Here is a 25,852-nt window from a genome sequence, read left to right as displayed (position 1 = left end):
TCTTACGGTTCACTGCACGCTCACTGCATACCAGGCACCACACCGCCCTCTCTAACAGCCTCTTTCACCCCTGCAACTAGTAAAGTTAGCAGAGAAACTGAGGAACATGGGGACTGTAGCTACTAGAAAGCTAGAATGGTGTTGAGAACAGAATGCAGATTTTAGACTCTATGCCCAGGGCTACTTACTAACTGATGGAGATAGTGTTCACTCTCTTAAAACTATATAAAATAGCAGATTCGGCCCTAAAAATACTAATGGAGGAACAGGCAAAACATCAAAACTCTGAGTAAAATGTTCATATTATCCTAGTAATAGGGACAGAGAACCTTCACTGTGTTAATGCCTTGTCTGGTTTTCAATGTTTCAATCCCTCTCCCCTGGTGGGGAGATTTGTAGGAGGCAGCAAGGACCAGCAGGGGTGTGGCCCATCCAGGGCTGGGCACTGGGGGGGAGGGGGGAGCGGGGTGTCCCAGCGAGCGAGCTGCAGTCTGGACACTCTCTGGGTGGGGGGCGCCAGACTGGACTACAGGGAGGAGCAGGGAGAGGAACCCCAGGCCGGAGCAGATGCAGGCGGAGGAGGGGCCCTGGGGTGGGGTGGGGGTCCCGGGTCGGCCGCCTCCCCTGGGAGCAGGCTGGCCTGATTACTCCGTGCCCTGGCCCATCACCGTCCAGGGCTGAGACCCCAAAGGTTAATCCCCAGGCCAGCGCACCTGGGCTCTCTGCCCCGCTCCGGCCAAGGTGCGGCCGCGCCAGAAACAGCAAGGCTGGGATCTATCGCCCTGTGGCTAGACCCAGGGATGACGGTGCACACAGAGAGGGAAGCAGGAAGAGGCGGGAACAGAAGGAGATGAAGACGACAGGAAAGAGAGTGGGGGAGGGGAGGAGCGCCACCTGGCGGCGGACTAGGCCACCTGCAGCCCACGGGCCGCGCAGATCGCTGTTTCTGATGCCGGCCTGACCTCCAGGGCTCACGCTGTGCTTGGCTCACACCGGCCCCTCATAATAACAAGAGACAACATTTCTTTACTGAGCAGCGACTCTGAGGGTCTTTTTTTTAATTACCAGTTTTTTTATTTTTTTACAGTTTCACATTTTCAGAAAAATTGATCAGCTAGTGCAGGAAGTTTCCATATACCCTCCTCCCATACACAGTTTCTTATTTTAGTAACACCTTGCGTTAGTGTGTTGCATTACAATATTGCAACATTAGTATTAACCAAATTTCATACTGTACGTTGAGGCTCATTTTTGTGCAGTTGTGTGGGTTCTGACGTACCCACCATGTATCACAGAGAAGGGCTCTGCTGCCCTCAGATTCCTCTCTTCTACCTGCTCGCCCCTCCCGACTCCTGAACCCTGGCATCGGCTGACCTTTTTACTGTCTCTATGTTGCCTTTTCCAGACTGTAGCAGAGTCAGACTCACACGGACGCATTCTTTCAGATCAGCGCTTTCAGTTAGCAAAGTGCATTTAAGATTCCTCCATGTCTTTCTTGCTAGTTCATTTCTTTTTGTTGCCAAGTAATACTCCATTGTATGGATGAACCACAATTTACCTATCTACTCACCCACTGAAAGACATCTTGGTTGTTTCCAGTTTTTGGAGACGATGAATAAAGCCGCTTTGAACATCCATGTGCAGATCTTCTTGTGGACACAAGCTTTCAGCTCCTTGGAGTAAGTACCAAGGAGCATGCTTGCTGGTCACAGGGCTACATTTAGTCTTAGAAGAAGCCGCCAACGTGGCTGCACCGTCTGCCTTCCCACAGGCAGTAACTGGGGGTTCCTGCTGCTCCGCGTCCTTGCCAGCACCTGGCGTCGTCGGCGTTCTCAAGCCTGCCCATTCTAACAGGTGTGCTGCAGTGCCTCGCTGCTGTTTTGATCTGTAATCCTCTAATGACAGATGATTCAGAGCATTCTTTTTCATCTGCTTATTTGCCATCTGTAGATCTTCTTTGCTGAGGTGATTATTGAGATCTTTGCCCATTTTTAAAATTGGACTGTTTGTTTTCTTGTTCAGTTTAACTGCGTATTTTGGGTTGCAGTTTTTTTAAAATAAATATGTGTTTTGCAATACATTCTAATACATATGAAATAAATACAGGGGTATTTAAATAGAACATACTTGTTGGGGTGTCACCTAAAGTGACTTCCGGTGACACAGCGTCTGGGGGTACACGACTTACATCTCCCAGCCAGAGTGAAGCAGCAGTGACACTCACTCACTCCCGGGGACGCGTGTTAATGCTGAGCAACCCCAGTGCAGGAAGCTCACTTCTCAGGCTGAAGCCTGGACGAGGCGTCTCTACTTCAGACAGACCAGCCAACACGACCTGCGCTGCAGGAGACTTAGCTCACACAACACTCCTCCAACACTGCTAGCCTGGGGACTCGCTTTCACGTAGATTTAAATGGCGTTTATTTCCTAATTGTTCATCCCTGTCTCAGTCCATTCGGGCTGCTCTAGTACCGGGATGCCTGTCTCATCAACAACAGGAATTCACTTCTCCCAGGTCTGGAGGCCGGAAGCTGGGATCAGGGCTGGGGGGCCAGTTCTGGCCAAGGCCTCTCTGAGCAGCAGACGCTGTCTTCTTGCCATGGCCTCCAGTGGCTGACAGGGCTGGGGAGCTCCCCGTGGCTCCTTTCATAAGGGCACTAATCCCATCATGAGGGCCCCACCTTTATGACCTCACAGGATTCACCTCCTAACACCAGCACACAGGGGGTCAGGTTTCAACACCTGAGTTGTGGGGGTCCCTAACAGCATCTTAGCACACGTGACGTACACAGTGTGAACGAGGAGGGGCAGAGAGCTCTGCTCAGCACCTCGTCCTGCGAGGGTGAACCTGCCGCAGCCGCCAGCCGACAGTGCGCTGGGCCTCAGATGGAGGAAGTCAGGATGGTGACAGGGCGCTCTGTGCTGTGGACTAGCAGACCCCGTAGACAGCTGGGCGCATGTCTTGGGAAGAACGTTAATGACCCCAGATGCCTGTATCTTCCCATACACAGAAAAGCACCAAGATCATTCACTTGAGGCATCTGTTCTTTGGGACCAGCAGTAACCTTTTACCAAGACGTATAACGATGGCCAGTGGCCTACCCCATCAGAGGCTGTCTCTGGGCTACAGTTCTCAGGAAGACCCTGAAGAAAACAAACTCACAGCTCTCATGCTCTGTGTTTTTCCCTTTCAGACAACACCACCACCTCCTGCTCCCTCCTAGAGTTGGTCTTGTTAACAGCAGAGTCTTAGACACGTTGCCTCTACCAAAGATGAGTTCTGCTTTCCAACGACATCAGCAAAGATGATGGAACCTTCTAGCAGATCCTCCCAAGAGAGGCTCTGTCTAGTGACAGCACAGACAGAGAACAGGATGGGAGACAGGAGGCCTGAGCTCCCACGGTGATTTAGACTCGTGGTGTGAGTCTCACAGCTTCTCTGAGGCTCAGTTCTGAACATAAAGCAAGTGACTGGAATGTCCTCTCTAGTTACAACACTTTTATGATTCAATGAGTTTTGAAGCTTACCTTTAAGACACAGGAAATTGCTACATTAAAGCGTCTGCACGAGTCGCAGGATGCGCCCAACACTTCGCCACAAGAGGAAGGAAACGGTAGCTTTCACCTTCTCCTCAGCTGAGACCTGAAACAAACAACAAAGCCTGAGGTAGAAAATCACTGCCCCTCCGAGGGGACTGTGCCCTCGCAGGGGACACGTTGTGTGCTGGTATCGGGCTAAACACCTTTAGTGACAGATACAAATCCGAATAAAATAGGATAGAAAATCTTCAGTGAAAACGTGTCTGAAGTTTGACAGTCACCACCACTTCAGACCAGCACCACCAGCAGCCCGCGGCTAACCCGGGGGCCCGGCTCCGCGGCCAGGGCAGAGCCGTGGGCTCTTCCACCATTTTTCTGGAGAAGCGGGCTCACCGAGCCGCCTTTTTCCTATTGATCTGTAAGAGCGTTTCATGCATTAATCATGAAAACACTGCTATAGTGGTTACGCAGTGACTCATTCAAGGCTCCTTCCCGTCTCTGGCTGTAAACCTGGTGGAAGACCTCTGGAACCCCTGGAGGACACCGGGCCACTTTCCCGGTCCCCAGCTGCCCTGGAGCCGCGCTGTGCGGGGGCGTTTGTGGCCGGCGGGCTCCGGGGTGCAGGGCAAGTGCAGGGGCCGGGGCTGGGGGTGTCCGTGGACAAACGGCCCTTCTCACTGTCACTCCGCTCCAATTCCATCTTCTTCAGGACACAAAGAGCACTAAGGCCTTCGCAGGGATTAACAAGCCACACATTATGCTTCAAGAATTATGTGACATTTCGATGGCCCTGACATGTGAAAGGCTTCCATTGTGTCTAGACTCAAATGCACCACCAGCTCTCATGATGTCCTGGTTAGAAGCCTGTTTTCTGTTTGCATCCTCAGATTACAAGCAATTGCCTCCTGGAGTCTGAAGACGACGTTTCAGTTACACACCCAGAGAACAACCTGTGCACAGGCATCGGGTCAATGACTCTGAGCCCTCCAGACTCACACTTTGTGCCTCAAGCATAAGGATTCCAGAGCTTTCTCAGCCCACACGCTGTTTAACCCAAGTCCCCCTCTGTTCATGACGAAAAGGAGGCCCGATGTCGAGAGGAGGGTTGGGCAGAGCAGAACAGGAGAGAAAGGACAGGGCGCGGCACCGGGGGACATCCGCCCTCCTCAGAGGTTGACACACCACCCCCCTGAAAACAGCGAGTCATACACTTTCATCTCTACCCAGATCACTTTATAACATCCTATTAAAGAGATATTTGGTTAAATCACTTATTTCTCAAGTAAAACCAAGGTATGTTTATAGGGGAGGCACTCCACTCTGTGGCTGCGACAGACGTGAAGGACGTCTTGACAACGCCCTCCACGTCGACACCTGCGGACTCAGCCGGCGACGTGCCTAGTCCACCGCGGGCGCCTCCTCTCCCCCCTGTTCACAATCGCCTGTCCGTCTGACTCCTCTCGGACTGGCCAATTCACCAGGCAAAACAGTAAGGCAAATGCTTCTCCCGGGCTCCGGGCCCACGGGCAGCTGTCCACACGTCTGCACACGACTTTCTGTCTTAGATGAACCTCTCACGCCAAGATTGCTGAAACAGACACGCCTCAAGGTTCTGTCAACAATTTAAGCTTCTTTTTAATCTTTGAGATTATACATTTTCCTTATTACAAATTAACACATTTCACTGAAGAAAATTCACATGAGCAGAAAGAAGAAATAATGAGCAGCCATAAACAGCACCCGAGCCGTGCGTGCAAGGCTGCGCGGGGGCAGCCTTCCACGGCGCGCCGCTGCGTGTGCCTCTCCATCAACTGCGTGACTGCGAACATTGTGGTAGGTTTTCCTGGCCTTTCCAAAACTATCCAGAATTTTAAGAAAATAAATGAATGAATCATCATTACCCTTAGCTACTTGAAAGATGCTCCGAATGAAGGTGCCAAGAGCTCTGATCTTTCCCTGGACCAGTGAAGCTGGTGCAGGTACCCGAGCCCCTGGGCAGAGAGGAAGCAGCCCGCTTGGGCCTTCCCTGGGCCTGCGATGCTCTGTGCTGAGGACAAGCAGGTTTCAAGGCCGCGGAGGTGGCACGCTGTTCCTTCTCACCCTCAGCGCCTTCCGACGGCCACACCCACATCCAGCAGGATTCTCACTGCGCTGGGCGCACACTGCGCTGTGGCTCGTGTGTCTCCCCAGGCAGGCCCCACTGCACCTCAAGCGCTAACCATACCCTCTTTCCAGCTGATACACCTGCCACTCCTCTTCATTTTGAGGCCTTTTTCTTGGAAATGCTCAATGACTGACGTGCTGCTTTCTGGCCCGCCTCTTCTCGTGACAGTCACAGGCCAAAGACGACAGGGACACAGATGCTGCACCAGATCCGCCCCTGGTGGGCAGAGCGGGCGACGTGAGCCCTTCATCCCGTTTTCAGCTCGAGAATTCATCAGTGGCTCGGCCCCCCACCCGGGTCCCGGGCATCAGCCATGGGAGTGGCTCCGAGCTGCAGGAAGGAAAAGACGGGACGAGTGTCACTGGTTGGTGCCAAAATGTCCTAACACACAAAACGTATTTTTAACCCTTTTTCTTTTTTAAACATACTGCTTAACATCTTTCCTTTTAATCCAATCCTTTAAATTAATGGCCTCGTTTTGGGTTGAGAAAATAGAACAACATTTAAGACCAATCAGGATGATGTGCGTACTGACCAGGGCAGAGAAACAGAACCAGCAGGACGCGAGCACAGAGAGAGGCTTGTCTTATGGAATGGGTTCCCCTGGCCGTGGAGGCCGGCGAGCCCCAGATCTGCAGGGGAGCCCAGGAGCCCCGGGACCCAGGGAGAGATGCCTCTGCGGGCTGCGTCCGAGGGCTGTCTGCCAGCAGGACTTCTTCTCAGAAGCTCAGTCTTCCTGTACTTCTTTACCTGACGGGTACCAGGCTCTATCAATCCCCTTTTCAAACCTCAAAATTTGCTCCCCCTTCTCCCACAGCTGTTGCCACATCTGGATGCTCCGCACCTGGGCTCTACGTTAAGCAGCTGCCATCTCCTCTCCCTGCTCTGGCTCAATCTGCAACGACAGGGCTGTTCCCTAAAACACCGATGCAATCGCGCCATCCTTCTGCTTAAAAGCTTTCCTTGGTTTCCAGACCTTCACTACAAACTCTGAACTTAGCGCAGAATATAAAGCCGTACCTCCAGTCTTTCCTGGGACATCCCGAACTTTTCTTATACTCCTGCTGCAGGCTGAGCTGTAACCCCCCAAAATGGTGTGTTGGCACCCTCACTCCCAGTACCTCAGAACGTGACCTCATTTGGAGACAGGGTCTTCACGCAGCTAACAAAGTTTAAATGAGGTCATTAGGTTGGATCCCAATCCAACAGGACAGGTGTCCTTACAAAAGGCAAATCTGGACACAGAGACAGGTAAGCACGGAGGAAAGAGGATGTGAAGGAGGCAGAAATCGGGGCGATACACCGATAAGCGAAGGGTCATCAGAGATGTCAGGAAACCACTGGAAGCTAAAAAAAAAAGGCGCATGGAACAGACACTCCTTCACGGCCCTTGGAAGGAACCACCCCTGCCGAAACATTGATCTTGAACTTCCAGGCTCCAGACTGGGAGTGAAAAGGTTCATTGTTTAAGTCTCCAGTCTGAGATTCTCGGTATGGCAGCCCCAGCAAACTGAAACAATAGCCCGCATCCTGGCCACCTTCATTCTCTAACGCACAATGTCATGGCTCCATGATGGAACTCACGTCACTTCCTCAGCATAGGTGTCCTTCTCCTCCTCGACCCCCCAGCGAACTCCTTCTCCTTCGGTCTGCTTCCTTCCTGCCCCTTGGGGCTTCCCCTACCACCTATATCAGGCCAACCTCTGCCCATCCACAGAGGAGGTGGGCTGCCCATCCGGCTGGTCAGAATTCCCTGATGCTGCATGCCCTGGAAGCCCAGGTTACAGGACAATGAGAGGCTCAGCCATGCTCTGCAACCTCTCCTTTTCTCCAAGTGGACAAGGGGACGTGGGACCCTGGCCAGCTTCTTCTCTGTGTGAATGCTAACGCTGCTGGCCAGTGCCTGCAGCCTTGGGCCGTGTGGACCACTGGACTCTGGATTTAGATGCTGGGGGAAGGTTGACTCCTGAATTCATCAGAGCACCAAACAGGGCTACTGTGTGCAGCTAAGGACACAGGTCACACTGTTAACTCTCCCAGAAGACCAAAACTGAATGATGAAAATAACAACAGAATATCTGAAATTATGACTGTCCCAGAAAATAGGGGACATGCAGTCATGGCGCCCATGGGAAAGCTCAGCCTGGGATCCTGGCCTCTGGAGCACCTGTCCTAAGCAGAAAGAGGGGTGAGATGCTGACGGCTCACTTTCCATCTCGCCTTGTTTCCTCTGTAGCAGCAAGAATGGTCCAGACTTACTACTATCGGAACAGTCACAAGACGAGCATTTAATTTCATAGCCATTTGCAAGTTGCACTGACCATAATATGGTCATCACTTGATTGTTAATAAGAAGAAAACATCTCAGAGAAATATGAGACTGTTACTGTATTGAAAGGAAAGGGATCTGTCATCCAAACGGATTATTCCAAATTCACCATGTGTTAAGTATTGCTCTGTCACTTCACCTTGAAATGTCACAGGCTGTGAACGCTGCCAGCAGTGTGGACCTGACGCCTCCAAGGAGCCGGCCTTTGAGAACATAATTTAAGCAGCAAGACGAGAATGAAGGCGGTGAGTCAGCAGTGAGTCACGGCAAAGCCACGGCGCTCCTGCCGTGCGGCTCCCCACACGCGCTCATCGGCAGCAGTGAATTGCTTTTTTCCATCTTGCTTCTTTTTTTCCTGAGTAACCTCAGTATGAATCACGGTGGGTGGTCTGCACTCAAACAGAGAAACTCTTGATCATAATGAACAAAACATCGCTTTAACTTCTCAAAAGACTCTTCGAAAGATCCGGCAGGCGGCGCGTGGACGTCTGTGGTCGCGGACGGCACCACTTTCCCACTTCCCTCCGAGGGACATTCGCAGCCCAGAAGGGACCGGGGAACGGTTGAAAAACAGCAACGGAAAGTGGGCCTGGAGCCCACCAGTCCCCAAGTGTGTGTGCATTCACGATGAATATTTTTAAAAAATTATTAATGAGGATTTCTTTTTTTCTGGCCACGGGTGACCAAACCACAAATGTAACTGGGGAACCGTCAAAGGACAGCTCCGTCCCTGCTGGTGCCCCTGTTCTGCGGAAGGAAGATCATTAGGGGAAATGGTGAAAACCCACTCAGGCCAAGGACTGTGTTTCATGCCCCGCTGCGCCCTCCACGTTTGACAACCAAAGCGGCAGGCGTGGTAAGCTCTCAACACACGTTACATAATTCACCCACGCGATGTTAGCACCAAAACACGTTTTGTGCCTCGGGCGAGGACAGGAAGGCAGCGTCCTCCCCGCCACCACCCCTGTGGCCGTGGGGGCGACTCTCGGCTGGAAGCGCTGAGCCTGCCGGCCCCTCGCTCGGCTGGGGAGCACTGTGTGCCAGGCTGAGTGCTGTTCTCCCACACTCACAACACCCAGAACCTCAGACCGTGGCCGTACTGGGAAATAGGATCTCTACAGAGATAATCAAGTGAAGATGAGGTCCCACTGCATCAGAACGAGCCCTGATCCAAAGATGGGGTCCTTCTAAGAAGAGGGAGACTTGGAGGCAGACACAGAGAGGTGAAGTCCGGAGGAAGCAGGAGGCAGAGGCCACAGTGCTGCAGCCACAGGACCGTGCCGGCGACCAGCAGCAGCTGGGAGAGGCTGAGAAGGATCGTCCCTGCAGCCTCTGAGGGAGCGAGGCCCCACTGATGCCTGCTTTCTGAACTTCAGCCTCCAGATCCAAGGATGAATTTCCGTCGTCTTCCACCAGCTCGTCTGTGCACCTGGAGCAGCAGCTGCAGGAAGTGAACCCTCACTGCTGCCTTGGCTCCACAGCCTCGAGGCCTCTCGGAGCTGGAAGAGGCCTGCAGGGCATGCACCCGCCACCTGGCAGCAGGGGACACCTCCGCCATGCACCGCGGCCCTGCAGCGGCTCACGCCCAGGGGCTGGCTGCTGGGACAGGCCGGCAGGGCGCTGACTCAGCAGGCACTCAGAGGCCATCAGAAAGGGTTGTCTGCAGCCTTTTTAAAGACTGGTATGATTTCTAACTTTCTCCCCGAGGGTTTGGAGGGAGAGGGAGGCAATACACTTTATCAGATCTTCCCGATTGCTACAGGATCATCAGACTCAGTGAATTAAAAACCACTGAAGCCCGGGTGCCGCCATCCATCTCAGCTGAGGCGCTGAGGGCTGTAAATACGCCCGTCCAGGAGCTCCTAGACGAGCACAACCCAACGTGTCCGCAGGAAGAGGACACCTCGTTCCCAGTGGAAATGGAACGGAAGTCCTCTCAAATAAAAGACACTCAGGCTTAGGGGAGGGTGTGACCCTCCTGGTCTGCATCTTAACGTCCTGGAAGAAACGTCTCCTCTCACTTGGCTGTGGCAGGAATCACACTCACCATGGGATGGGAAACCCAGCAGCTGATCCCACTAGAGGCCTCAGTGAAGAGAAGGCTCTGGGCTGAGAGCAAGTGACAGCCGCACGAAGGTGGTTTCCACATCCAGGTGCAAATAAATGTCACATTTTAGAGCAAACCCCACAAACGGACCTCAGACCTCCATCTGCCTCCCAGAAATGGTCAGCAAGGTCAGCCATGGATCGGGGCCAGATCCCCTGGGGTTAGCGCGGATTTCCACAAAACCCTGACCTCACACACCTGGATTACGCGGTAAGCTGCCTTAGATGCGGCTTCAACTAGAGGCCGTCCAGGAGGCACAGCGATCGCCCTGTCACGTGGCTCTCCATGAAACGTGGCGGCACCCCTGCTGGGCCCTCCGAGGGCCCCGGGAGCGCCCACCAGTCCCGTCCGTGGTGAGACCGCTGAGGCCCAGCGAGCACGAAGCCAGCCCCCTTCTCGGCCCTCCGTCCACACGAAGCCGCTGCCCTCCTCCACCAGCCCCGCATGGAAGGGGAGCTGCCACCTCCCGCCCCAGGAAAAGAAACGTGCTTGCTGCCCCCACGGCCTCTTTCCCACAAACCACACTTCATCTCTGGAACGAAGGGGGACAAAAGGCTTTTTCAGTTCTGTGCTGTTTGCTGCTGCCTCAAGATAATTTTGCAAAACTGGTAAGGATGGAACCTTTCGTTGCTGCCAATCCCAAGTGAAGCTTGTCACCTATCACCTGTCAGACGTGCGCAGGGGCATCTGAGGGGCGGCTCGTCAGCCTTGGAGGCTGAGCTGAAATGAGCTGGTGACTCCTTTACAATGTTCTCACCTCCTCTCAAAACAGTTACTTCCCAGTTGTCACTCCTGACAATCTGAGTCTGATACCTGGTCCATTTACGTCTGCTTGCCTTTCTTTTCTGAGTATCACTGTGGCCGGCTTTTCCCTTCGTTTAAAAGAATCCCAGAGATGCTCCTCCTCTCCACCATCGGTGTGCAGCCTGTGGCTCACGCTCTCCGTGGTCATCGCTTCACCTTCTCCCTTCTTGGAGGGCATGCCTGCGACTCTCCTCCCTAGACCACCCTGCAAACCATGAAAGGGCTGGAGACCTGGCCACACTTTTCCATGAAATTCTGGACGAATGAGTCACAGCCGCACCAGGCCTGCTGGGAAGGAGGCCGAGGCCGCCCTGCGGCTCCGCTGAGACAAGCACTTAGGTCACCTCCTCCCCCTCAACTCCCCCCACCACCTGCCATCCGGACCTTGGGGACTTCCTCCGAAGGTAAACCACTTTCCCTCACATTTCCCTCACTGTGTCCTTCTCGTGACTAAACCTACTTCCATTTCCTGACTTAAAGGACCCCCGGATGACCCAGAAAACCGCTTCTCCCCGGGCCCTCAGGGCTCTGGGAAGGACTTCGGTAGCAGACCTCACGCGCCGACTGCCGCGCCCCCTTTAGACTCAGTCCCACGGGCTGACGCCAAGCATAAGCCTGCCGCGGCGTCCACACCATGGTGCAGCAGCCGTGCTCGCGGGCCTCGGAGCTCAGCGTAAACGGAAGCTGCCTCCTTCTCCGGTTCATAAGACAATAATCTGGCAAGAAAATGTGAGTTACTAGTAAGCAGTGGAGTTACAGATGATGTGTAAGTTCTATTTTGCTGAACTACATTTGTCTTCCTCTTCATAAACCGAACATTTATCCTTATTTCAAAGCATGTCCCAGGAGCACAGCTGGACTCGTGCAGATATGTGCTTCTTGTCTGGTACAGACCACGTTCTAAACAAGTGGTTTTGCAGAATCAGATGAAAAGTAGGTCAGCTAACCCGGCAGGTCACAATTACACACGGTCAAGAAGGATCTCAGTCAGATTTGTTTGTCACACGAAGAGTGTTAGGAGCGCACCTCAGGGGTGTGAAATTTCAGATTTTCCAAGAGCAGTCATTTTTTTCCCCTGTGCTACAAACAGCTCTTTTCCGGTCATATGCTTCGCAACGATGTGATGTATTAGAGGTGACAAAGAGGATTCAGCCTAACTTTCAGGCCAGTGTCCCAGCAGCATTCACACTAAGTATTGTGTAATGCACTATCTATTAATCCACTGTGCGGTTTTTTTCTAATTTGAAACTCAGTCAATATACTTAAACACAAAACCCTATATATAAAAGCTGCCTTTTCTGAAAATATGACCTTGAAGTTCAGCACTTTATTTGGAAGATCTGCAACACATGGTGGCGCAGCCGCCGTGAAGAGCACCTGCTTGCTGCTCCCGGGAGGCGTCTTAGCCCAGAAAAGAGAGCATCACTTGGTGACCTCTGTGACTCCTCCTTCACAGGCTGGCTTTTCTTCATCATTGTTCAACATGTATCAGGTCTTCACCTTACTCCAGGCACTAGCCTGGTTGCCTTGAAGGTTTTTTTTTTTTTCCAAAATGATAAAAATTAGTTGAGAACTTATACTGTCCACAGTGGGTAGTTCATACAGGTGAGCTAGACAGGATCCTGTCCTTCTGTGAACCAAACCAAGCGCCAAGGAGGTGAGGGACTAGGGAAACCCACCTGGAGATCTGCTAGCGCACGTGTTCTGTGTGCTCCCGGAGCACTCATCTGCTAGGTACCAAGTACCAAGGAGAACTGTGACACTGTTCAGTTCACAGCAAAGAGGAAACAGGTACCATGACCAGTGCTACAGACACAGACACGGAGGAGGGCTTTCCAGGCAGAGAGGAAAGCACAGAAAAGGAGAGAGATGTGAAGCTGTGCCTCTCCCAGGAAACCACTAGAGGTTTGGTGCCATGGGAAAGCAGGTGGGAGTGGGGCTGACACACGGCACAGAGGTGAGAACCCAGACAGGGCCGTGAATGCAGAGTCAAGGGGTCAGGTGGCATCACACAGGGGAAGGGTCATCAAAGCTGAGATGTCCAAGGAAGGTCCAAGCAACAGCTGGTGGTCAGAAGGAAGCTATCGGGCTTTGCAAACGTGACTGACGAAAGCACTCCTCTGCTGCTTCTGTCCTGTTCGCTCTAACACACGTGCATGTTACATGTTCTTACGGGTCTACCTGCTGGTTCCCATATGGTCCTTGTCCATATCTTTAAGTTTTATGGAAACTCAAGATAAATAAAATACAACTCTCTCTTATCAGACAGTCTGTACTAAGCAGTGAGACCATGTCCCCAGCCAATCAGAGCTGTGGCTGGTCCATTACCACCTCCCTCCACCCGAGGAGACAGCAGAGGAAGCAGGGCCAGACAAGGGACTAACCTAAAGGGTCTGCCATCCAACATCCACACGCCAGCTCCTCTCTGCCAGCAGACGCCTGCGAGTTTTAATTCCAGCTGTGCATGGAGGTCGGACTCCAGCTGCTGCGTGCTCTCAGCAGCGCGAGTGCACAGCCTGGTTATTTGCCCACAAGTAACACTCTGAGGATCTGACCCTTGGGCAGCAGCTGTTCTTCCAGCAAAGCTTGTCCGGCGCATCCAATGCCTGGTCCACAGGTGTCTCAGCTACGGCCCGGCTTCGAAGGCCAGCCCAGTTCTGCTCTGCAAATACACCCTTTGAAAGGCTACATTTCACATTTCACACGACCTCCCAATACTGCAGACACGTCTACATGGGTCACCCTCTGGAAGGTCCAGCCGTGTACTCTGAAGCACTTTCCATTAAGCAGAATTACTAGCGATTGGTGACCTTCCGCCCTGGACCTGGGGAGGCTGTCTCAACCCAGTCCTGTCTCCCGTGGCCCCTGAAGGCCCCTCAGCACCAAGTACCATGCGGGAACACCTGTCAGCGCAGCAGTGCATCACCTCACTGGGCGCTCGCCACCCACACCGCGTCTGCGGGGGGCGGGCTCTGCTCCCACCCCTCAGCCCGGACCCTTCCATGAAGAAGTGAGGTTTAGAAGGGTTAAATAATTTTCCCAGAAGCAAACAGCTATTGAGTGGATTTAAATCTGATTTCCTAAGATTTAAATCCTGTTGGGCGTCTCAGGGATTAACAGCTTCCATGGAATTGGCCCATTTTGGCCAATTAGCACCTTCGGAAGGCCCCCCTTCCTCCCCCACAGCCATCCTCCCCACCACCCCAGCACACCACCCCCCGGCGGGGCTGCATGTGCAGATCCTGGCTCCACAGGAGTGGAAGGCTGTTCAGAAACACCGGCAACAGGGGCAGCAGGCCAGCACTGCGCTCACTCCCCCGGACTCTCTGCAACAAGGGCTCACAGCCTTGCGTAAAAACTCTGCGTTGGTGGCAAAGGCCATGTGCGGCCACCCTCCTGCAGACAGCCTGACGTCTCCCCTCCCCCGAGCTGGGGCTCGATTTCGTCTTGGCCACTCACAGCCCTAGGGAGGAGGCCGAGAGCAACAGGAGGGGCGCCGACCGGTTTCGACAGCGGACAGCCTGGAGTCACTGGGCCGTCGTTTCTCTCTGTGGAGGCCTGATTGTTTTCTCATTTGTTTAGAAAGGGGGACAATGACAACCCCCCTACGGAAGTCCACCTGCAAAAGGATGAATTTGGACCCTACCTCCCACTATACACAAAAACTAACTCCAAGTAAATTAATGATCTAAGTCTAAGGGCCAAAACATAAAGCTCCTAGAAGAAAACACAAAGATAAATACTCACAACCTTGGATTTGGCAATTAATTCTTAAACATGATACCAAAGCAATAAAAGAAAAAAATACATAAATGAGACTTGATAAAAGTTAAAAACCTGTACAACAAGAGACATAATTAAGAAAGTGAAAAGAAAATCTATAGACTGGGAGAAAATATTTGCAAATCATATACCTGATGAAGGATGAATATCCAGAATGTATTAAAAACTACTTCAATCCAACAGTAATCTTCATGAGAGCTTTGAAGCCAGCTCCACCCAGCTCTCATCATCCCTGCCCAGCTTTCTTACTGATCAAGGACACAAGTTTTGATAGGAAGAGAGCACTGTCTTCCTCTTGCTCTGGTTTATAGATATTTATAAACAGCGTTCGTAACTGCCCCACCTCTATTCCTGGGCCTCGCAGTGCACAGGACGGCAGGCTTTGTGCAGCTCCTGCTCATCCGTGTGAAGAACTTGCCCTGACAGAGACCCAAGCACAGCTTGGCCCCAGTTCATATTCTACATGACTAAGTACTGTTCAGTGTCATAGCTAAGAGTTCCACCCAACTGAACACTAATTATTTTCCACCCAAATTCTCACATCTCAGATCAGTGACATCTTCCAAACACAGACATTTTAGTGAGAAGTTGAGACATAAATTGAGTCAGTTCTGATTCAGTTACCCATGCCTTCCAAATTTTCTTTGACACAAATTGCCAAAATTGCAGTGTTTAGAACACACTGGGATCTTTTATTGCCTAGCTCTTATCACAAATATCTGCTCGAAAATGTGCTTATGCAGGGCATTCCCAAGGAACAAATTAATGTTGCTCTAGCCCTCCCCAGATTTGGTACATCTGTTTTGGATTCCATTGTAATTCTAAAATTTTAGGGTAGGCAGTGTTCTGGTGCAGTGAAATTGCCAGGGGGCTCCACACAGCTCTGGATGCTGCCAGACAGTTTGAAATAACATGTCAGTGAGTTTGGAAAGACCTCCTTTTAGAATACAGATGGAGTGAGAGACACTTAGTTCACTCTGAGTCGGGTCCAACAAATGAGGCAAAAGATAACCATCAGAGACCATGAGAGCAACAGAGCATGAGACAGCTTACAGCCAGCCTCCCCAAGAACTGTCCGCACTGGGATGAAAAGCCTTGTTTTACTGCCATCCACTCTGTGCCACGTGGTGTGCTAGGAGTTTTGCACACATTATCACTACTCTAAGAGGGAAATACAGCCAACCCCTTTTTACTGAGGAAACAGGCTCAGATATAAATAGCTTGCCCAAGGTCACGGATCTGGGCATGGCAGAAGAGGGGTTAGGTTTGGGGTCTTGCGGCAACATCTCTCCTCCTTCCCCTATTCCAGGGATCAGCAGCTTAGGCCTGAAGGCCAAATCTCACCACCATGGCTTTTCGTAATTTAAATTTTACTGGAACACAGCCAGGCCTACTCATCCAGTCCAGGTGTGGGGCTTCTGTGCCACGGGGAGGCTGTGTAGTTGAAACAGGCTGTGTAGTCCACAAAGCTTAAAATAATTACTATCTGGCCCTTTACAGAAAAAAAATTTGCAGTCCCCTGCCCTACACAGTAAGACCTTTCCTTACTTCTGAGGTTCTCCTCTGTTTACTTTGTCCCCATCCAACAGGAACCCTAGGAAAGTCTGCGATGTGTGCTCAGATAGAGGCTCTCACCCCCCAAGCTGACAGAGACAGGCTCGAGAGGGCCATTTCTTCACAGAGTTTAACCACCATCACCAGTGAGCCTGGCACACGGCCAGTCTTCAGTCCCCCCAAGGGTGCTGTCCAGGGGCCCCAACTTCATCACAGCCACCTCAGGTGACCTACTGTCAGGGCCACCTGCACGCGGAAGCCACTAGACCCAGAGCAGGCCCACTGCACTAGGAAGTTCTGCCCCATCAGACGTCCCTGTCCACCAAGGCTCTGTGACCTGGAAGTGTGGCCTTCTGCCTCAGACACCCAGGGCCGCTCCTGCATCTGGATGGACAGTGCTTGAACAGCTGAGGCCTTAACGTGTGCCTTGCTTAAGGGTCACTCAGTCCCTGGCTTTGTTCTGGAGCAACTGGCTGCTGGTGTGCAAGACTGTTTACGTGTGCGTTTGGAGACCAGCAGTCTGGAGATTTATGGCACTTAAGAGTTAGAAGAGGAAGCTGTAAAGTGCCTGACAGAGCAGCTCTAAAAATTAAGACTTCTGCTTCCTGAAACCACAGGCTGAAAATCCCTAAATCCTCCCACCTGGCTCAGCCTTCCTCCTGCACCAAACTTACTCACGCATAACACAGAAGAAAAAGAACAGGATGATTTCATGCAATCTTGTCTGAGAACCTTTCTCGCTCTGAGTTCCTGAGATGAACTGGAATACTCCGGTGTCCTGGGAAGTTTATAAAGAAGCCATGTGAGAGGGAGCAGGGTTACAGAGAAGTCAGGGGTCTGGAGAGCAGCCTGGCATCCCAACAGGCTGTGGACAAGCTCCATGAGTCTGTTAGTTTCATTCAGAGAGGTCTCCGGTCACGTTTCGTCCTTGCTGGGTGCCTGCTGTCTAACGTGGGCCACGTGTTACGTCTCTCCTTCTTGGTTTTTCACTTCAGAGCATTTAATGGAGGAACTTTTGTAAATTAGAGATCACTGGGCCAAATCTGTGATAGACACTCTTCATTTAGCAAAGGGTAAGCCCAAAGGCCTGGAGAAATCTGAAGTCACAAAGTATAAACTGGAGAATGCAAGGCTCTCTAGCGCAAAGGGACATTCATTTTACACATTTCTGATTTTCTGAAGCACAGGTGACACTGATGTGGAGGACTGCTGTTTTCCAGAGGGGAGGAAATAGAGTCTTCGCTGGGTTATTTCTGCTGAGTTGGGCTCCCTCCAGGCTTTTTCAGCGCTCAAGGGTGGAAATGTGGAGTCAGGTCATCGTCACCTGCACTTGAGTTTAAACTGAACAAACAGGCTCATTGAAAGCGACCTGACATCTGAGTGGAGAGAATGAATGAAACAGACAATTCCAAATGTATAGAATACAAGTAACTCGTGCCTTGACTGCAGTGTGGGTAGACCTCGTGGGTCTTGCATTTTGAGTGTATCTGATGTTGGGGGAATTCAAAACATTTCAAGTAAGCGACCGCAGACCTGTGAAGGCCACAATCAAGCAGCTTTGGAAAGTGTCCCCCACCCCCTGCCCCAGACCTGACGCTCACTGCTTCCTTTCCCCGCCCACGTGTTCTGACGCTTCACAACGGAAGGTTCCACTCTTCGACTTCAGAGGGGATTTCCTTCATCGTTCAAAAAAAACCAGAACCATACGTATAAACCCTGAAGTTCTAACCCGGATGTGTGTCCACCAGGTGGCAGTGGCGCCTAATTCACAGGCTCCGGGTTCCTTCGCTAAATGCGATGGTAGGCAGCCGCCCCCGCCCCGCGCCAGGGATGCACACATATACGTACAGACGTCACAACACGTGTACGGAGCTGCGGGAGCCCCGGAGTGTAAGCCATTCACTCAAAGGCCCGCGTCTCATCAGGAGCGGCTCGGGACGCAGGCCTGGCCAGCGGCTGGGCCGGGCTTGGGCTCCCGAGGCGGGCTCTGGTCCAGCCGCTCGCTCCCCGCACGACTCCGGCTCCTGACGCCGAGCTCCCACCCGGATCGCTACACCGGGGGGTTACCCGGGAAGCTGCGGGCGTGTTCCTCTTCCCTCTGCCCCCGGGAAGGGTCACACGATGGTTCGCGGAAGCCCGGAGGCCACAGGCTTCGTCGGAAACAAGAAGGCACCAGGGGGAAGGTGAAACTCGCATTGCCTGCGCCAAGTCTGAACACACCTGAACTCCCGGGGCTCCCCGTGTACACGCGGCTGGCGGAAGGCGCCTTCCCACGCTCCGGTCCCTCCGTCCACGCTGGGCTCGTCCTAACAAATAGCCCGGCTACTTACTTCCACCCCAGAGGCAGGAGGACGCAGCCTTCTCTGCCGGCTCCCACATCCCGCAAGGGCGCGGCGACGGCCTCCGCCCAAACCGCCCAGTGGTCCCGGAATCGCCCCCTGCGCCTGCGGGCCACGAACCTGCCAGGGGGCGCCCTCTCGCCTCCGCGGCGCGCCCCGCGCGGCAGGCTGATTGGACGACGGGGGCGCTCACGTGACCAACGTCCGCCAGTCACACGGCTGCATCGCCGAGTCGCACGTTGGCCAGTCACGTGGCGGCAGCCCCCGGAGTCACGTGGCCGCCCAGAGCACTGTGGGTAAACGTGGCGCCTGCCTCACGCCTCTTCTGAGTCGGGAATCGCCTATTGGCCTTTGTTTCAAAGACTTTTCCACCTGGCAGCCCGCGAACCGAGTCAAGGTGAGCAGGGTGGTGCCGCCCAGCAGGTTCCAGCGGGCTGAGGAGCATGTTCGTGCAGAAAGGAGAAATGGCAGACAGGCGTTTAAGGGAAGAACGATGCGGAGGCCGCACTCCTGCCGGATGCGCCGGTGGAGGGAGGCGGTGGGGAAAGAACGGATTTGTCACTGGTTAAAACTGAAACCCCTCTTGGGCGTTCCCGTTTTGCACCACGTTTAAGTCGACACGTTAAGCCTTTATTACCCCTTGCTTCAGGTACACCTCCCCGCTCCTTCCTGCATCTCAGTGTTCGCAGGGCCATAAATGTCTTCCATTGGCTGCAGCCGTTTCTTGGATTTTCCTTTGCCATCTTACATGGAAAACAATGCCTTAAAAGGGAGACGGCGAGATTTCTGTTAAGACCAGTTTCATCTCAGATTTCTCGCCAGCAAGGAGTAAGAGAAATGCCCCCACCCCTTAATGGGCAGAAGCTGACAGTGTGACTTACTTTAGTAAGTCTAGATTGTTCTTTACGGAAAAGCGAACCATCCTTCTCAAACCCTGAACACATGCATCCTGAGACCACAGAGCAGTTTGAGGAGGGAAGAGAAGAAGACAGCCAGGGCGCATGGCTCTGATGTTATCGAAACATTTCAGCGCCGGTCCTTATCAGCTCCAGACCTCCGAGTTCACTGTGCTGCAGAGATTGCTCTTTAAACAGTTTAGCACAGAAGGCAGGATTTTCTAAAAGTGAAGGCCCATTGAAGAGGACCCAAACAGGGAAGGAAATTTAAATTCCGGTCCACTAAGCACCCTTCTGCAAAGGAGACCTCTTTCCCAAGCTTGCTGCTTCTTGGAGCAGCCCGCTCAAACCTGCTGAAGGCTCTTGCTGGGTCCTCCACTAGGGTCCCCATCCCCGGGCCTTAGTCATGGATTCCTAAGGTCACAGTTTGTAAAGGTCGCAAAAGTAAGGGTTTTTTGCTTTGTTTTGCTTTGTTTTATATTTTCTTCCCCGCACAAATTTTAACAGTCCCAGGTCCCATAAAACCTGGATCTAAGTCTGCTCTCATTTTAAATAATTCATACACATCATTGAATGCACCTCAAGATAATTAATGGGATACAGGAAGAAACAATTATAATTTTTTTATCTTTCTCTTTTGTTTTAACCAAATAAGATCAAACTCTAGTAACACTGTACAGACTGTCCCTTCCCCCCTCCCTCCTCCTCTGTGCCCCTCTGACAGGCATGGGCACCCCTGAAGAGAGAGGGAGCACCTACGGTGAAGGTAGGGGCAGGAGATGCCCCCTGGCTGTTTTCTTTGAGCATTTGGTGTATATGTGTAGTTTGCATGTGAGAAGCTTACTCATTCTCACGAGTTGCACTCAAAGCACAAGTTGGAGTGAGGACCAAAAAAGTATGTTTTTAAAATTAAGATAAAATAGTTTTTAAATATTGTTTGTCTCATCCTTTAAATATGTTTATAGTAAGTAAAGCATATTAGTGCAGTAATGTACACATACATGTGAAATCAATAAAGTATTTGGGCAGGTGCTCATTTGAAAAAATCTGATAGAGGTACACCATCAAAAGTTTGGAAATTATTGGTTCAGGAGGGTATACCTCAGAGATACACAGCATGCCTAGCATGCACGAGGTCCTGGAGATGAGGTTCAATCCCCAGTACCTCCATTAAACTAAACAAACAAACCAACCAACCTAACCCCCCCAAATTTTTTTTTTCGAAATTATAGCTTCAAAGTATTGTGTTAACAATACCATCTCCATGCAGAAGAAACAGAACACAGACAGAAAATGTGCACTATTAACTTGTCCATAGGCCTGCCTAATAATACAGTTCCTTAAATGAATGTGACTCTGACCTTCCAATTGCATTTGGATTCACCAGCCACTCTTTCGGAATGCAGAGTGGCCTGAGAGAGAGGTCGCAAGCTGGATCAGCAATGAATCACATTTTTTAAAATTGAAGTCTAGTCGGTTTACAATGTTGTGTTAATTTCTGGTGTGCAGCAGAGTGACTCAGTTATACGTATATACAGTCTTTTTGATGTGCTTTTTTACTATAAACTATTGTAGGATAGTGAATATAGTTGCCTGTGCTGTGCAGTAGGACCTTGTTGTTTATCTGTTTTATGTATAGTAGTGTCTACAAATCCCAGACTCCCACTTTATCCCTCCATCCCCTCTTTCCCCACTAGTAACCATAAGTTTGTTCTCTGTGTCTGTGAGTCTGTTTCTGTTTTGTAAATAAGTTCATTTGTGTCATTTTTTAAAGATTCCACATATATGATATCATATGGTATTTTTCTTTGTCTTTCTGACTTACTTCACTTAGTATACAATCTCCAGGTCCATCCATGTTGCTACAAATGACATTATTTTATTCTTCTTTATGGCTGAGTAGTATCCCATTGTGTGTATATATACAACAACTTCTTTGTCCAGTCGTCTGTTGATGGACATAGAAGTTGTTGATTTTGGATGGTGGGGATTTGATCTGAAGGTGCAGGTTCCACTGGATGCCACACTGGGAGAGCTGGTGGAGGAGGAGTGAATTGAGGAAAGGAAGAAAGGAAGCAAGAGCCTCTGTCACCCATCCTCGGTGTCTGCGCTGTTCTCACCCAGCCGCCTGGCGCCCCACACCACCCAAGGGACCCTGTTACGTAATATTTTGTTTCGGTTGTCTCCATAAACAACTGAAATACACTGGAAATGTCAGTACTTCCAGACAGATGTGTGCTTCTGGAAGCTTCTGGAAGCAGTGCAGAGATCCTACATGAGACTGCACACTGACTCTGAGTCTGGAAATATAACTCTCACTCTGGGGATTCTTTGGAGCTTCTGATGAGTATACATCTTGAATGAGAGAGCTCTAGAATATTAGAGCCAAAAAGGCATTTAGAGGAAGTTTGAAGCTTTATTTAGCAGATGTTATTTACCCAGCAGGGGAAGGGCCTGGGGCGGGACTGTGAATTCCCACATCATCCTTTACTGCTCACCAGGGTCTCAGGTGAGAGCCTTGGCTGCCAAGCTTCTGTTTCTCCACAGATTCCAGTTTTGTGATCATGTGTATTACCCAGGATAACCCACACGCAAAGACCTTCCCCCTGTGCTGCACACAGTCCTGTTGGCACGGAGTAAATGCTGCCTCTTCTGATCTTTCCCAAATTGTGAGCTGGTTGGGTGTCATCCTGGCCCTGAAAAGGAGCACAGGGTATACAAGCCTGTATGTTTTTATTACAAAATTTCATTATAATGAAAGTGGTCCTCTGTTCTTTCCTTAGAAGCAGAAAGATATAACCTCCAATTTCTCTTTTTTTAAATTGTAAATATTTAAGGACTTTGCAATAAGGGACAAATCTATCCAAAGTTGGCCCTTTGAGCCAGACCTCTCATAAGCTGCTGCACTTACAAGGAAATAGGACTTTTTACTTTGCTTGGAGAGAAAGCCAGCGGAACCAGGGATGTGGTGAACCCAGTGGCAGTGGCGTCTCACCTCCGCATCTGGCTCCTGCTCACAGGGCCCCCTGCCTTCCGCGTGAGGCTGCTGGAGTCCACGCTCCAGAGCTGACAACTTCTATTGAAATAGACACCCACAGCTGGAAAATATGGCTCAAGTCCTAGTCTTTTGTTACAACGGTGTTATATTTGTTTAGGTATGACCTTTTTTTGGGGGGGGGGATTTGTAATCTAATTTAAAATAAATTTAGCAGTACAAATGTGTGTCATTCATGTTACATTTGGTTGTGTATTTTGCTGGATATTATTTGAAAACATACAGTACACTTCTTTTTTTTTTTTTCCCTTTTTGAGACCACCTAGATTTTTTTTGTTTTGTTTTCACTACAACGTATCGTATCTTCACAGTGTCCTGGTTCTTCTTGCCGGAGCCTGGCCCTGGAAACCATGATCTGGGCACCGAGTGAGCTCACTTTTTTCTACCAGAGTCTTGTTATTACTTTAATACGCATTTCCTTGACCAGAGAATTCAAAACTGCTCATACATCTATCGACTTTTTTACATATTGTTTCTTAGGCTCACTGCACACTTTTCTATGAGGAGGTTTACCATGCTTAATTTGTAAGGAATCCTTAACATTTAATATTACCATTGACATAATTTTAGTATCGAGTTACCCTGTTTAGTCATTGGCTTTTAAATTTTACTTATTTGTTTTTCTGACATATAGAAATTTAAAAAATTTAGGAGTCAAATATTTTAATCTTTTACTATATATTTTTATGTTACTATTATGCCAAACACGGATATATATTCACCTATACATTTATTTCTTTATCTCTTCCTTTTTTCATTACTTGTCAAGTTTATCTCTCATTATTCTTGAATTTGTGGAGTAGTTCTCTCAGTTTACTTTACCTTCTTTACAAAGTATTAACAATTATGCCACTGATTTAAAATCTTCGTTTTGTCTTTAATGCTTATAAACCCTGGGATCTCTCTTCTGCCCGCTAATATGTCTGCATGTTGCTGTGCAGCTCTGTGTGGCCCAACACTCTGTTTTATATCTTAGAGGATTGCTTTTTATATTTTTAATCACAGTAGTGCAGACATAGGGTTAAGTGAAGGTTTGGGCTTTTATGAAAAACAGCAATCACTCTCACCCTCCCCCACCCCATTCTTCTCCGTCAGAAGAAATATTTCAAATTATTTTAGTAGATTTTTTTCCTGCAACTTTCTTGGCTGTTCTTGGACAGTATTTCTTCAAATAAACTTCAGAATTATTTTGACCCAAAAAAAATCCCTTTTAAAGTTGTATTGGAATTTGTTAAATTTTTTTTAAGTTTTGAAATAATTTATTTATAATACTGATTCTTTTTTTCCTGAAGTGTCTCCCCATTTATTAAAACCTTCCGTGTACCTCAGTGAATGTTGGTACACCTCACCTCTTTCAGGCCCTCATTGCTACCTCTTCTTCAGTGTGCCCTTAAGTAGTGTGTGTGTGTGCGCGCGCGCACGCAAGTTTCAAGTGGCAAAGATATACACCCCCACATATCTTTGCTATTTTAATAGTATGTTTTTCTTGATGCTTTTAATAATTAAGAATAAATTTGTTTCTTCTACTCCTTTGTTTCATAAGCACTCCCCTGAGCTGATATACAATAGAAATAATAATAATGCAGCATTGAGGTTGACTTTGTTTCCAGGCACCACCTTGTCAGAGCAGTCCTCAGAGTCACTGGCACCAAATGCAAAGAAATAAAGCATTGGTGTTGGCATCCAAAATATAAAACCTTGGGCAACACTTTATTTTTAATATATTAAAATCTCACAGACATGTGATTCCTTCAAAGCACTGTGGTCCAGGAATTCAGTTAGAATGCTGTCTTTACGAGATAACGAGGAATGTGGGCAAAGCATTAGGCACATAGGATTTCATAAGGGGGTGATGGCCTGTGTTCGCTTCCGTCCGACTCAGGTTGTGTTCTCAATGCTAACAGAGATGTGTTCACCCACAGGTCACACACACACCCCTTCAGTTAGCCACTCCGTTTATCCTTGAATCCAGCTTGAATCTCTCTGCTCCTGGCCTAAACCCTCCCTACCCCATGTGACCATTTTCTGCCTTCCTGGGATCAGGCTGTTTTACCTTTGGCTTATTCTTTACAGAACTTATCACAGTGGCAACCATGTAACCACTTCTATAGTCTTGGGTTTGGGCTAATGTTCTGTGAAAGACACAGTCTCGTCTTTGACTGTGGCACCTTCCACACCATGTATGAGCGCAGGGCAGGTGCTCCTGAACGTTCGGTAAACAGAACGGAGGGAGACACTGGAACCCTCCACATACCGAACAGCTGGAGCACAGGCAGGGATGCTTTTCAATTATCAAAAGTTTTATTTTCAGAGATTTTTAAGGGCAAGGAAAATTGCTTCTTTTGATAGCATTGGGTTTGGGCAAATCGAAAGTAATATAAAGATACAGGGGAACGCTTGAAGGAAATACACCATAATGTTCACAGTGGTTATTGCTGGAGTGGAGAACTGTACTTTTGTGTGTTTACTTTAAAATGGGCATGAATTCGTTTTATAGTCAGAAAAAAATAGTCTGTTTTCTTTTTAAGTTGATGTAGAATATTTTGGCTAAGTTGCTAGAAAAAGTACCTCTGAAGAATAGGGAAATTGGAAACAAAACTAGGTTTCAAAATAGAGATTTCAATAAAGTAACATTTTAAATGTCTGCTTGAAGACAATCCTGATCAGGAGAATGGATGTTAACTATATCCTGATATATCTACACAGTGGTCCACGTCCAACATGAACGAAGAAGAGAAATATATTTATAAGGATAAAACCTGCAGGAAAGTGTCGAGGAGAAAAATACATCATACCATTCATAAAATAAAGTCAATGTATAATAAAAGTTCTAAAAATATTTAAATATATAAAATATATATGTAAGGAGAGAAATAGTTAAGGGAAGTTGAGAGTACAAACTCGTAGGTAGAAAATGAGCCATAGGTATGAAACTGTGCGGGAAAAAAAAATTATGTGATATCTTTGCAGGGTAATGGATGGTAACTGGACTTACCATGCTGACCACTTTGAAATGTACAGAAATATCGAGTCACTATGTTGTGCACCAGGAACTAACAGTGTTGTAGGTCAGCTATACTTCAAAAGCAAACAAAAAAAACAAATTGATAGAAAAAAAGATCAGATTTGTGATTACAGAAGCAGGGCATGGGGGAGGGGAATAAAGAAAAGAAATTAAAAAGAAAATACTGTTCATTGGGATACATGAATAGGTAATAAAAATATGAAGAAAAATATGGTGGCAGTGGACCCTAAATTCACAAAAATGGTTATTTTTGTTG

At 49.5% G+C, this 25,852-nt stretch overlaps 1 protein-coding gene across 3 annotated transcripts; it reads left to right on the top strand.

The window, feature by feature from the left end:
• Positions 1-458: 458 nt before the first annotated feature.
• LOC123617174 (uncharacterized) lies at positions 459-23,146 on the top strand. 3 transcript variants are annotated; one of them, XM_074355212.1, is made up of 3 exons: positions 459-1,679; positions 1,772-1,854; positions 3,195-23,146. In XM_074355212.1, exon 3 carries the CDS (start codon positions 17,772-17,774, stop codon positions 18,918-18,920), a length of 1,149 nt encoding a protein of 382 aa, XP_074211313.1. In that variant the 5' UTR covers positions 459-1,679; positions 1,772-1,854; positions 3,195-17,771; the 3' UTR covers positions 18,921-23,146. The 3 variants fall into 3 exon arrangements, with proteins under 3 accessions (XP_074211313.1, XP_074211312.1, XP_074211314.1); XM_074355211.1 differs by having other exon boundaries at positions 459-1,854; XM_074355213.1 differs by having other exon boundaries at positions 459-11,348; positions 11,425-23,146.
• The last annotated feature ends 2,706 nt before the right edge of the window (positions 23,147-25,852 follow it).

Source organism: Camelus bactrianus, chromosome 30, assembly GCF_048773025.1.
Source record: "Camelus bactrianus isolate YW-2024 breed Bactrian camel chromosome 30, ASM4877302v1, whole genome shotgun sequence".
NCBI lineage: Eukaryota > Metazoa > Chordata > Mammalia > Artiodactyla > Camelidae > Camelus > Camelus bactrianus.
This window is presented reverse-complemented; position numbering and strand designations above follow the sequence as displayed.